The sequence below is a fragment of the Streptopelia decaocto genome (genome assembly GCF_964273445.1).
Source record: "Streptopelia decaocto genome assembly, chromosome: 13".
Taxonomy (NCBI): domain Eukaryota; kingdom Metazoa; phylum Chordata; class Aves; order Columbiformes; family Columbidae; genus Streptopelia; species Streptopelia decaocto.
The window spans coordinates 13,090,690-13,103,893 of NC_138668.1; the positions used below are offsets into that span (position 1 = coordinate 13,090,690).

The 13,204-nt window shown below is 46.5% G+C and overlaps 1 protein-coding gene across 4 annotated transcripts in view; it reads right to left on the reverse strand.

Annotated features, from left to right (window-relative positions):
- The window catches only part of NPRL3 (NPR3 like, GATOR1 complex subunit), a 43,668-nt gene that overhangs the window by 1,536 nt on the left and 28,928 nt on the right, over positions 1–13,204 (reverse strand). For all 4 annotated transcript variants that reach the window (XM_082065019.1, XM_082065020.1, XM_082065022.1 and 1 more), the window contains 2 exons: positions 5,214–5,403; positions 3,884–4,076 (listed from right to left, as the gene is read on the reverse strand). In XM_082065019.1, coding sequence (XP_081921145.1) covers positions 3,884–4,076; positions 5,214–5,403 — 383 coding nt within the window. The remainder of the gene's footprint in view (positions 1–3,883; positions 4,077–5,213; positions 5,404–13,204) is intronic.

Below are 13,204 nucleotides of genomic sequence, written 5' to 3' on the forward strand. Positions count from 1 at the left end.
GCCTGCCTGGCTCCCACCGCTCCTGCTGGCCCCTCCTGTCACCCACCGCCCTGCCGGGGTGACCAGAGTCACTGTGCAACAACGTCCCTCCATCACAGCCTCCCTCTGTGCTGCACACAGTAGGTTTCACCTCTCATCCATTGCCATTTCTGTTTCTCAGCTCCACAACTTGCCGTGTCCCTCTTCTCACCCCCATCTTGTTCCCGGACAGCAGAACCTCGCTGTCTCCTCCCCGCAGGCAGCCCCAGCACCCTGCACGCTCCCTTCTGCTTTCACCCTCACCTGCCAGCACTCAGGCTGGTGCCATTCTGTAGCACAGAATTGCTCTGTACCTGCAGTACAAACAACAGACGGACAAGCTCCACTCATGTTTACCTTTCCACTATCTGGGCTGGGCATTTGCCTTTTGCAGTGTCTCCCGCTGGGCATTTAAATCAGGCTAACTGGCCTCATCCCCCATGCCGATGGCAACCAGAAGCGGCCATTAGCATGGACACTGTCGGTTTCTGTGTGTATGTGTCAAAATCAGACCATTCCCCGAGGCATTCACAGAAATTATTGTATATTATATCTTACAACTTGTATCACTGTACAAGAAGTTATTTTGAACAAGATTATTAAAGCTACATATTCTTTCCCTTGTACAAAACTGCTCTCTGCCATTGCTCGTGCCCCGTCTGCCCTGAAAATGATTACGACCTGGCTTTTAACACAGCACAGACCAGGCAGGAGTTTTCCAATACATAAATCCATCCTGTATTAAAAAAGAGTCTGGATTTGTAACTGGTCAAGATGAAATATGTTCCACTCCAATAAAAGCTAGAGAGGATATTAAAGAATATCACAAAAATGCCGTCTGGAAGACCCCTCCGAAGCCCAGTCCAGCACCCTGCTCCAGCAGGACCGCTGCCAGCGCTGCAGCTTTTTCTAGCCAAGCTCTGAAACCGTCCAAGGATGGAGATTCCCCCTGCAGGCCCGGGCGACCTGTCCGGGGCTGCACCACCCTCTGGGGAAGAAGTCTTCCCAAATGTCCAATTAAAATCTACAAAGCTTTAATGTGGGGCTCACAGCTCCAGGGAAGACAGGCACTACCTTTGCTTTTTTGGGCGACAAACATACATGGGATCCAAAAAGGAGGTAAGATGGCACTTCTTGGAGCAGTAACACGGCACCGGAGTCCCTCTGAAGCTGCACAGATATGTCTGTGGACAGATGTGCACTTCCAGATCCAGATGCAGTGGTGGAAGATGATTGCTTTCAATTGCTCATGGCTGTTGTCCTCCCTTCAGGTTGTAAGAGCTGCCCCTCTAACAGCAGCGTAGTGTTATTAAACACTAAAAAAAAAAATCATCTCAGACTAGTGTTTCAAATAAAATTAGCTTATTTCTGGCCAAAGAGATAACCCTTCCACCAGCACTGCTTGAACACGGAGCAGAACTGCCCACAGTTCAGCGCCACCAGCGCAAGAGCAAAACAAAACAAATCCTGACAGTGATTCCACACCCATGGCTTGGGAGAGAAGCCATGGGCAAAACCTCAAACTGTCTTTAATTCCCTGCCTAATGTGCAGCGTGGAACGCGTTGTGTACATTACCGGAGATCTAGCTCAAAAAGAACTTGTCTCCTTCTTAAGTGTACTTCTGGAAGGACAGGCCAGCCCTTCTCCAGCAGCACCTAAGGAAAGAACTTGGATTTCAATTCCCATTCAATGTTACGAGGGGTTAATGCAGCCAGTCCTGGAGCCAAGCTTCAGTATTCCTTATTTCCCCTTAAGGTTTCTGTCTTGCAAATACCGGCTGTGCACAGCAATGCACAGGCACCAGCTCCTTCTTCGTCTGTTTAATGAGTAACAGGCGTTGGGAGGCACAGACAAGAAAATGTATCGGGATGAACTTTATTGCTATGCTGAAAATAGCCCATCCCATGGTGCACACACAGCTATGCTCGGCAGGGCAGTTGCAGTATATTTAGTGCACCAACTCTGCATTTATAGCAGGAGTTGGTTCTGGGAGGCAGCTGATGCAGCAGAGCTATTTGCCAGAGCACAGCCCTCATTAGGCTGCTGTTCCTCAAAAAGACGCAAAAAGAGGAGCTGGCACAGTAATGTGTATGGGGTAATGAGGGAGATCCGCTCACTCCCTGCAGCGGCTTCTCCACAGTTGTTTACACTTTCATTAAGAGCAATAGCTTTACCCAGACACTTGTCTCTGATGGCTTACAGCACAAAAAGACAGAAAATACACCCACAACCTCCAAGTTACAGTGTCTCATAAAGCCACCAGTAACCAAGAGCGTCTTGCATAAACATTTCTGTTTGTACACTCCAGCATCCCGCCCACAGGACCCATGTGTTTATCATATCTTGTCTCTTCCTCACTGCTGACTTCAGACTAAGCTCTGCAGTTGTCAAATCTATAGTAGAATGGAAATTCAGACTTAGCAAAGCCATCTTGGGGATCTGCAAAAGAACCTGGTGCAGAAGCAAACTGCGAAATAAACATTGTTCAGGCAGCTGCCTGGTTATAGCAGCTGATTTTATAAAGAAATCAAAGTAATTTTTTGCATCTGCAATTCCAAAGCTCTCAAACGGCTGTTTTACCCAGATGAGGGAAGCGTAGGGGAGCAATCACAAAATCCTTTCCTCTCCCTAGGATAAGAAAGATCTGCATTGCCACTGAACTGGTCCAAAGCATCCCCCACAAATTCTGTCTTAAGATATCACAGGTTGTGATTTTGGTTTCACTTTCCTTTCTCACTGGTTTTGTAATGACTTATCTGGTAATGAGGAAAACACATTTCAAAGTTCTCAAATGGCCAAAGTGCTGCCTTGCAATCAGAGCATATCCTCTGAGCAGAAGACGGAGAAGGAGACGAGTAATTCAGAGAGCAGTTACTACCCACAGCCTTGGGAGAGCTCTGTGAAAATACCTGAGCACGGCACAGTGCAAACTTTGCCGCAGATAAGTAAAGTATTTTCTTGCTATTACAGTTTCTCCAGGCTACTTGACTACATCTATCTGAGGGCGAGCCCCAGGTTTCCAGGGACTTACCAGCTGAACCTGGGAAGAATAGGAAAAGCTGCAGTACTTGCCTCGGGTGCTTTTCAGCTCCACAAGTATGAAAACCCACGAAAGCTGCATTCCAGTGATGCCACTGTGTTTTAAAATGCTTAGGAGGAAAAAAGCATTTTCCCCCACACCTTTTTCCCAGCTGGCTGGTTAGGAAGTTATTCTGTTTTTCACCATGTGCAGAGCCACATCTTGCATATTTTTGTTGTGTTGAAATTTGTAACAACAAAACTGCATGCTACTAATCACACATCCTAATGACTTTAACTTAACTAACCTAACATAACAAGCAGCTCATCTCCGCAAAACAGACCTTGAAATGTTTGTCGAGTGGTCTGTGAAAGCATTCAGGCCGGCTTTGTGCCTGATGCTCTGTCTCATATTTGCATGGAGTTTGCAAACCTTAAAATAAAGGATAGCTGGCTTGGAAATATCAAGGGACTCAACACGACAGCATCAGCACAACTGGGTCTTTGCTTAGGTGTTTTTTTTAGGCTATGCAGGGTTATGTTTTCCATGTGTGGACACAGGAAAATTGGCAAGGAAACAGTCAAGTCCCTGTTGTCCAACCATACCCATGATGCTCCTTCACACACCCACAACTCTTTGTTAACAAGTGTTCTTGTGATGTGTATCTTAGCTTTTTGTCAAACACTGATGCGCACAGATGAAATAGGTATAAGGGGAACAAACCCGAAAGAATTTATCCTCCAAAATCCCAAGCGAACGGGATTTGCTCAGAGTCCACACTGATCCTTCAGCAAAACAGCAAGGATAAGGAAAAAATATTCCATTCTGCACTTCTCATTTCCTACCTTGCAAACATGCGAAGATCTTCTGGATTTTGGGCAGCAGGGACATTAAGGATAGCTTCCCGCTCGTGTTCCAACAAGCTTGCCAGGAGATTCTCCGTCATCCTTTTATTTAGGGGCGAGTCCCCACCAGGTATCAACTCGGCACTGGAATTATCCATGCTAGGGCTTGTCAGAGTCATGTCGTCACTGCTAGCTATCAGGGCAAGAGAGAAAGACACACAATTTCTATATTCCTCAGCATAATGATGCAAAGATTATCAATTCAGGCTGTTTCTATGCAGTATTTCCCAAGAATCACGTCAGATTTGTAGAGCAAAGAAAGCGACTCTCAAAGTGCTACATGTATCTGCAATTAGTCACACAACAACACAGTGATTTTCTCAATGGGAAAGTCAAATGTTTCAACAAAGTCATCGATTTCTGTGGAAAATTGTACTTCTGGAGACCATAAACAGTCCATAAAAAACATCTGAGAAGAAAATTCCCAGCCAGCTCTGCTGGAATACCATGAAGTGGTAACATGAAAAGCCTAACAGCACAGAAGGTGGGAGCAAGCAGAAAGAGAGGCCAAGAAGCAATATCCTCTTGTGAGCGAGCCAGAATAAGCAGATCGCAGACTCATCTGACTCACGTTCCAAGATTTCTGCCCTAATTCATGACTTCTGTAAAGCTGAAAGTTGTAAAGAGAATCTCTCCTGATACCCAACCTCAGTGGCGTTCTAAGAATGCTGCTTGTAACAGCACAGGCAGGAAAGTTTGGGGATTTCGGCATTCTGTCTGATTTATACTCTTGAAAAATCCTTTCCTGGAATCACCCTGAAGAATGGCACTGAGGAGATTAAAGAAATCATGAGACATGAACAGATATCAGCCATTTGTGAGAACAACAGCTAGCTCTGCATCTCCTTAGGTGGCTCTACAGCCCACACAAACCAATGCTGTTTGAAACAAACTCTCACCATTTTCTTCCTCTCCTGAAAACCAAAGTTCATGCAGTAACAGTGGTGCAGGCAGAGGAACATGCCGGTTACTTTTGAATAGAGCAAGGAAGTAGGTTACTTTGGAGAAACAGAAGTACCTCTGATAAAACTACTTTACATGACCAAAATTACAATGCACTACTTCTTTTTAAAAACAAGCATTTTAGGTCTAATAGCCCTCAAGACTGATCAGTGCCCAGCTCTAAATTTAAGAATGGCGGGACCTAATTAGCAAGCACTCCAGCAAAGATGCGTTGTCCTGTTACCAATGTCCAATTACCCTGGGCATGGCTAATGGCAGCTCCAGCAGTGGGCTGCAGTCTGAACAGCAGAGAAAAGTGTGCTCATACTTGGAGAACCAAAGCTGAGAGCGTTGGGGGTGCTTAAACTTCGGCCTCCGACTCTGGCAGTGAAGGGCATGTCTTCATCTTGCGCTCGGAAATCCTCCTCGTTTGGTGGCACCATCAGACAGACGTATGTGTGAAGCTGAATAAGAAGCCGATGTTGGAGCATCCATATCACCATCTGAATGAGCTGAGTCTGCAGAGTGAGAAATGACATATTAAAGACCCGTGAAATAAAATACAGCAGGAAAACAATGCACAAAGGTTGGGCTTTGTGACTAAGAAGTCACAAGGAGTAATGCTTTCCACCCCACACAACAGTTTTATCTCTTCTCCAATCATAAAAAAAGGTGACCAGGCACACATGTTCATCACACCCAAAGCCTTTGTGGATACTTAGGCTGTAATCAAACCTTTAATGACCAGCATGTCCTCATGCTCCACTGACCACCACAACCAGTATCCTCAAATGAACCCGTTCTGTCCCTGTCCATGCCTCCAGCACCTGCAATGTTCCAGCAGAGCCGCTGGACGCCCTCACCACATCGTGCTTTAGCCGTGCAAATGTGGCCATACAACCCCACGGGGATCTGTTCTGTCCTCTGTAAACAGAACAAGTTTAACAGGTGCTAAAATAATGGGATAATCTTCCTTCTGAGAGACCAGACATGGGAAATGAGTCAACCGGCTGCAGGCTCTGATGCCCGTGGCCCAACGGCATGAGCCCGGAGATCAGTTTGCTGGTTTCCAGACAAGTCCCACTAAAATCAGTGATCACCAAAGGGTTAATCCCAGAGTGATCAGATTAAAGTGCAGCCAGGGAGAGGGCAGGGTGAGGTGGCAGAGCTGAAGCAAACAAGGCAAGTGCCCAGAAGTAGGAACCGTTTTTTGTCATATGGGGAATCACTGCACAACCACAGGAGAGACCCCAGAGCCCAGAGCTCTGCTGGGACTCAGCAACGCAGAAACAGCACAAGCAACAGCAGAAACCTTGCCAAGAGGCAGCAGCTGCTGCCAAGGAGTCCCCTCTGAACGCAAAGGGATCCCCCTTTTGCTTGCCATCCCTCTGCAAGAATAGGAGAGGCCCAGCTTATAAGACACTTTGGTTTCTGGCGTGCAGACAGGCAAGATTTCAAAAGTGCCGAGAGATGATGCTCATTTTAAACAAACATGCGCAACACCTTTGTGTCCCAGTGGCTGAATACCCGCACAATATCCCCAGAGCGATGCTGAAAGCAGCGGGCAGAGCAAGGAACAAGCGTCTGTAGGTTCTTGGCATGGCTCATTTTCAGGAGTTTTGGAGGAGCATTCAAAACGCATCATCATGTCTGAATTTCTGCACAAAAAGTCTTTTCATATCACTGCAGGCAACCCTTCCCATGGCTAACGGCCCTGAGAACACTGATTCACTGACAAAAGCTGTTTGGGGATTTCATAGCAACCAACACTGTTTTGGTGAGAGAAACACAGGCAGGATGAGCTCAGACTCTTAGAGGGAAGCTAGCTCTGCTCTATTAATCACCAGGATAACGGGCCAAATCTCAATAAAAGCCCCAAACCAAAGTTCATCAGCCCACATAATTTTCCTATTTCCATAAATCTTATAATGCTCAGTTCCTCCTCTGCTATCAAATCACAAAAGAAACATCTTCTGTTTGCAGACAGACCCACACCCTGTCTTTTCAGGGATTACCACTTTTGGGGGCTGAATGGATTCTAATCTTAAAACATTATCTGGGATCGCCTTCAAACAGATCTTTTTTGGAAAAGCCGTAATTCATTTTGCATGTTTAACAGAAAATCTACAGAAGAGGAAGGTTGGCAAGAGATACCAAATGCATAGTGTTTTGCTAACATCTGAAATCAGCCTGGACGAGAGAGGAGGTTTACTCCAGCAATTACGTTGCTAAAAATCTTCCTTCCAGATGTAGGCCTGGATGGAAAGATGTCTAATATATTTTACTTAGATTTCCAACCTGTTGGCACGCTTGATGTCTGATTTGCTAGCTTCACATCAAATGGAAGAGGTCTGCACACTTCACAGCACAAAATAACCCTGGAAAAATCCAAGGCAATTCATGGAGACAGTAAGATGGGCTCTACCAGACCTGCAGAATCTGCTGGGTAGGGCCTGACCTAGACCAGCCTCCACTGGTCACTTTGAAGGGTCCATGAATTACACAAATAGCCAGTTGCTTTCATTACAGCTCTGTGTGCGTGGAAAGTCTTATGCATCACTCTCTAATTCCACACATGCACTAGAGCATAGAGGTGAAGGTGCAAATATCTAGAAAGCCACCCTGGAGCCAGCAGCTGTGGCTCAGTGGAACAAGAAGCCAGGAAAAAGTGGTGCTGCAGCTTTACAACTGTAACGTTGTACAACCAACGGCAGCCAAATGTCTTTGTGCCAGAAGTGGGAGAGCTGAAGATTGGCTGGGACTAACTTGAGAACTAGAGAAAACTGTTCTTCCTTATTGAAGTGAGCCTGAAGAATCATCCCTAGGTAAGAATGATGATCATGGACCGTTATCTGTAATCAACAAGAATTCAGTGGGAATTTGGTACCTCTTGAAATCTAGCCCTAGAAAAAAGCCCAAGTTATTCAGTGTCCTGCAACTGGTACCACGCCCAACATGCTGTGCTTTGTACCATCAATGCAAACATGCCTCACACCATTTCTTCTTTTTCTGGGTTTAAACCTATTTCTTACTGAAAGCAGCAAGTGTTTCCACAGATAAGGTCTAGCGGAAGCTTTGCTAAAATGTTCTGCTGCTTGTCTCTGGACAGGAACACCCAATTTCCATCCGTTCTTCATCTGCTCCTCTTGATGGAGCTTACAGACAGGTCTGCAGGAGAGATGGCTTCCCTGCACCACCTGTGCTGCTCCAGCTGTCAGAAACACTTTTCCTCCCTCAGAGAACAGGGTCGTCTTGGTGCTTGGTCTCAGTCTACTGGATGAGCTGGGCTGCTGGCTGCAGCCAAGGGGCTGGGAGTCCCAGCACTGCCTCCACTCAGTCATCATCTGGCACGGTAGGAATCCAGAACCAGCCTTTTTTGGCTGAAACACCAGGACCGTGACAGAAATACAAACCAAAACATGTTTCATTGCTTAATTTTACTAACAATCAAATATAAATTTCATCCATATTCCTTTCATCCTTCCCATCTCTCCATGCTGCCTCTTTCCAGCCTGCCATGAAGGGGTTCTGTCTGCTGCAGCATCTGGACCACTCGGGCTGGCAGGGATCAGCCCATGTCCATCCCCTCCTGCTCCACACGGATCAGCCCATGTTCATCTCCTTCTGCTCCACATGGAACAGCCCGTGTCCATCCCCTTCTGCTCCACACGGATCAGCCCATGTCCATCCCCTCCTGCTCCACAAGGATCAGCCCATGTCCATCCCCTCCTGCTCCACAAGGATCAGCCCATGTCCATCCCTTCCTGCTCCACAAGGATCAGCCCATGTCCATCCCCTTCTGCTCCACACGGATCAGCCCATGTCCATCCCCTTCTGCTCCACACGGATCAGCCCATGTTCATCTCCTTCTGCTCCACACGGATCAGCCCATGTCCATCCCCTTCTGCTCCACACGGATCAGCCCATGTTCATCTCCTTCTGCTCCACACGGAACAGCCCGTGTCCATCCCCTTCTGCTCCACACGGATCAGCCCATGTTCATCTCCTTCTGCTCCACACGGATCAGCCCGTGTCCATCCCCTTCTGCTCCACACGGATCAGCCCATGTTCATCTCATTCTGCTCCTGACCTGCAGCCCAGCAGCCCTGGGTGAAGTTAGAGCGTGTTATCATGTGAGGCGGCATGGAAGGTGCTGGTAACAGTACATTGCTTTGTGTTTATTGACAAAAGCAAAGAAAACCTATTAGCTTCTGGAACATGGGTGCTGTGTACGTCAGCCCATTTGGGCAGTTTGGGACAGGCACAGGAATGCTCAGCCTCAAGTCCTGGAGGGACAAGATCCAGCATTCATTATTCTATTCCCTCTGGGATTCAAAGGGATCATTTGTAAAATTTTTGAGTAACGTGTTAAATGAAACGCATTTCCTGCAAGGATTCTTAAAGGCTGTTTTCTTACCCAGCCCTAAGAAGCTACGAAAAATGCCAAGATAACTGGGACCAGCAACAGGGTCAGGAAAGGGAAAACAGCACCCCAGAAGCACTCTGTCCTAGCTTGTTTCTCACTACATGAGGACACACTCTTAAACACAGCTTGTTTTGCCTACCAAAGTATACAAGCTCCCTTCTCCAGTCTGGATTATCTAGTTATTTAAGATATTTGGGGTAGATGCATGTTTGCTGAAATGTATTGCCTTTCTTTATCATTCAAACCCTGCTGTTTTATGAAAAACAGATCAGCTATTAAAACTTCTCCCTATTTTACAGAAAATAACCCCTATTAATGACCCCTATTAATGTAGGGCAAAACATTTATTGTCTAATATTGCGATTTTAATCATTAGGTAACAGCCTTGAATTCTCAGCTCAACCATTCCCTCCATTTAGGCCTAGAAAGACATATTTTTTCAACTCACCACACTAAACCCCCCTGATTTTATACCTAGTCCAACTGAATATAAACACACCTCAATGCTGCTTCCATAGCTCTGCCAACAAAAGCTCCCGTGACTCCTAATGCCTTCCAGACGCCCAGCAGAACAGCCCCTTCGCACCGTCTCCCCGCAGACACAACTGCCCATTCAGGGTTCACGTGCAGCGCTGCTCCCACTCCCGTCCTGACAGACTCGCTCATTTTCCACTGAGCTGTTACACAAAGCACGGCACGTTTTCCAGATGCATAAGGCAGAAGCCTCATCTACTGGTGCCTTACTCCCAATAGGATGGCCAGGCTTATTAAAACAAAAGTGAAAAATTAAACATATTTTGTTCAGCAGCAGCTGTCATACTTTCCCATCTGTTTTTTTCCCACAGTTATCCTAGCCCCCTCAAGGCAGAATTAGATAACTACAGTAATAATAACAATATGCATTATGATAAAGAGCTCTATTGTAGTGAAAGGGATGCAGGGAGGACATGGGATGTCTAATTCCCCTAGGTACACTCCTCCTACCTTACAGGTGCAAAGATCCCTCCTGCTAGTCCACATTTGTTCCCCAAGGCAGGGGAGAGAGATGTTACAGCTGCTTCTGAAACAGATGAACTAGCTGAGGCCTTAATGCACAGCTGAGGGGAAGCCACAAGCATTATCCCACCCAGAGTAGTTGGGTGAAGAGAGATTGGTATTGCACTAAGAAAGCCTTGCACTGACAAGCAGGTGAAAGCATTCCCGTACGGCGACTGCCATTCTCCAGCATGTGCCTTGTGCATGCTGTCTGTCAGTGAGCCTGTGCTGATCGAAAGGTTTTAGATCACTAAGTGTCTCTGTGCTTTCCCAGGAGGTTATGAAGGGGTGGGCACCACACTGAACACCACCAGAGCTCCACTCTGGTGTGCTCTGTGGTCACAGCAAGGCTGTGTGTGCCACACATGCGAGAGGAGAACAAAGGGACAGGAACCAACAATCACAGGCAGCAGAAGGAAGGACGGTTTCTTCGGGGTAGAGGAAATGCAAACTGTTTCTTGCCCAGTAAAAAGACTGAAAGGGAAGATGAGTTTTCCTATTGTATGAGCTCACAGGATCTCTTCACTCCATGGCCACACCCTGGTGAGATCCAGCACCAGCAGCATGAGCTAAACTGGTTGCTGTTCAGGACAGTGCCAGGCTGCACTGGATTGCTGCAAGTCCAGGTGACGCTACATGGCACGGTGGAGCTAACAGAGAACTCACCACTGTGAAAAGGGGAAAACAGCTGCTTTCCTCACTCACATCCTCGGCTGCAGAAGTGCCTCCCTTATTCTGTGCCAGCCCTGGAGTTTGCTGGATCTCCTCCTGAGCGAATTCCACCTGCTAACCTGGCATAAAACTAGTGCAGTTGAAACAAGTTATTATATGTGAATAGAATCAAGCTGGACAGGAGCCAGAACTGTAGCACAAAGGGAAGAAGGGAAGGAGGAAGGCATGTGTGCACACACCTGAGAGTGGAAACGAAAAACAGAGCCTCCTCTCAGCAGCACCAAGATATCGTTACATCAGCTGAGCTGTAGGTGTAGGCACACCCTCACACTGCTGCAACACTGCTGTCCAAGCAAGGCAGGTTGAATGAAGAGAGAGAGAGAAGCTAGCACTGAGATCACTGAATGAACACCAACGACCTTGCAAATTATAACCACAACACCACTGACAGAATTCAGCAACCAGAGAGTTCAGCTGCAATACACTGCTCGTCACCACAGGCGAGAAACGAGATCAAGACGACGGGCTTAAGCAAAACTGTCCCTAGCACAGGGTATGGGGAGGCGCTGGCAGACACCATGCACTGGACATCTGCTACCTGCTTGACAGACGGACACCAAAAGCAGAATGTAGACATGCCCTCCATATTTCAAGGCAGTCTTGTCCCTGTCCTTGCTCAGGGTATTGCAAGTTGGTTGTACCTCCTACAGATCAAAAAATACCAGAACACCGCAAATATAAAAGTGCCAGTGTCACATCAGTTTCATCTACTCAAAGGAATGGAGCAGCTCCGCCCATGTAACAGTAACTTTGTCTTCTTTCAAATTGGGCAGTTTGACTTGGTATAAAAGCAGGAGGAAGGGCTCTTTAATGGCTTTCCTATTTTGTATTGTGGACTTTACCAATGCCTTCCGTATCCTATGCCCATCCAGAAGCAGAAGCCAAAGGAAAGAGCCAATCCCTTCTTAAGACAAGAATCAAATGGGATGGATGCCATGAAAAACTGTAACAGTTTCTGCAGAAAATACAGCCCTTCCCACGGTACTGACCTTCTAGCCCAGATGACCTTCAGAAATACAGAGACAGTACAGTCAGCAAGATACGAAGCACAAGATAACAGACTGCTAGTGAAAATCTTCAAAGTTAAAAAACCCCACACATGCCCTCCTATATACACAAAAAACAAAACTACAGTGAAAGGTCCAAACTTTGTTAATTTTTTTTCAAAGGCAAAGCAAATACAATTTGACAATATTTACAGTTCAGAGTACAGCATCTTTTATCACTACACAGTGGAACAAAAACCCAGCCACATCTCACCAGATTAATTGCTCTATTGACTAGGTCTCTGTTAATCACAATTGGAGCCTGACCACCTTGGGATAGGGATTGATTAATCTCTCTTAAAGGGCTAGTTCCTAACAAAACAATAATAAGGAGTTCTGCATAGGTATATCAAAGTAGAAGAAAATACTTTTCCTACGTTAATGTACTGATATGAAAACATATAAGAACCTTCTGTAGTCTAAACTCCCCCAAGACCTGGCATGCTTAGCTTGGTCAAAAAGCAGCTCGCCATCACAGCAGCCCACCTGTGTACAGCGCCTGCTTCATCTTCACGCACGTGTCTTGTCAACGTGGCCCCGAGTCTTTGGCAACAGTTCTCACCTCCCTTTTTGAGAGTGTAGAAGGCACTTCACAGCTTCATCCTTCATCCTTCCATACACACTGGAAGGATGATGCTGTGCTGTGCTTTTGGGACCCCACCACGGGCGGGTGAGCATCAGAGAGAAGGTTCACACTCTAAAAGAGCTGGATTAGCGCTCCAGCACCTCTGGCAAACGTCGGTCACACACTGTTGTTTCAAGGTGTAACTGCAGCAGTAAGTGGCGGACTTTATTTGGCTATTTTAAACAGAAGGAGGATGGCTGAGAACAACCAGAAATATTGCCAAAGAGGTATTAAGGCGAGTAATTAATTTTAAAAGGAGTACTGAGAGTAAGAATGCCTCCTGAAACTACTGCAGCTAGAATGAAATGAATGCTATTAATTCGGCTTCAATTTTCAGGACACTGATATGTCTGTAACTACAACGAAGTACCGACAAACAATAGTCACAGCTCTTCCCCTGGCTCCCCAGGTGGCAGCTGACCCATACATACTATTGGGATTAGACACTGCATAAT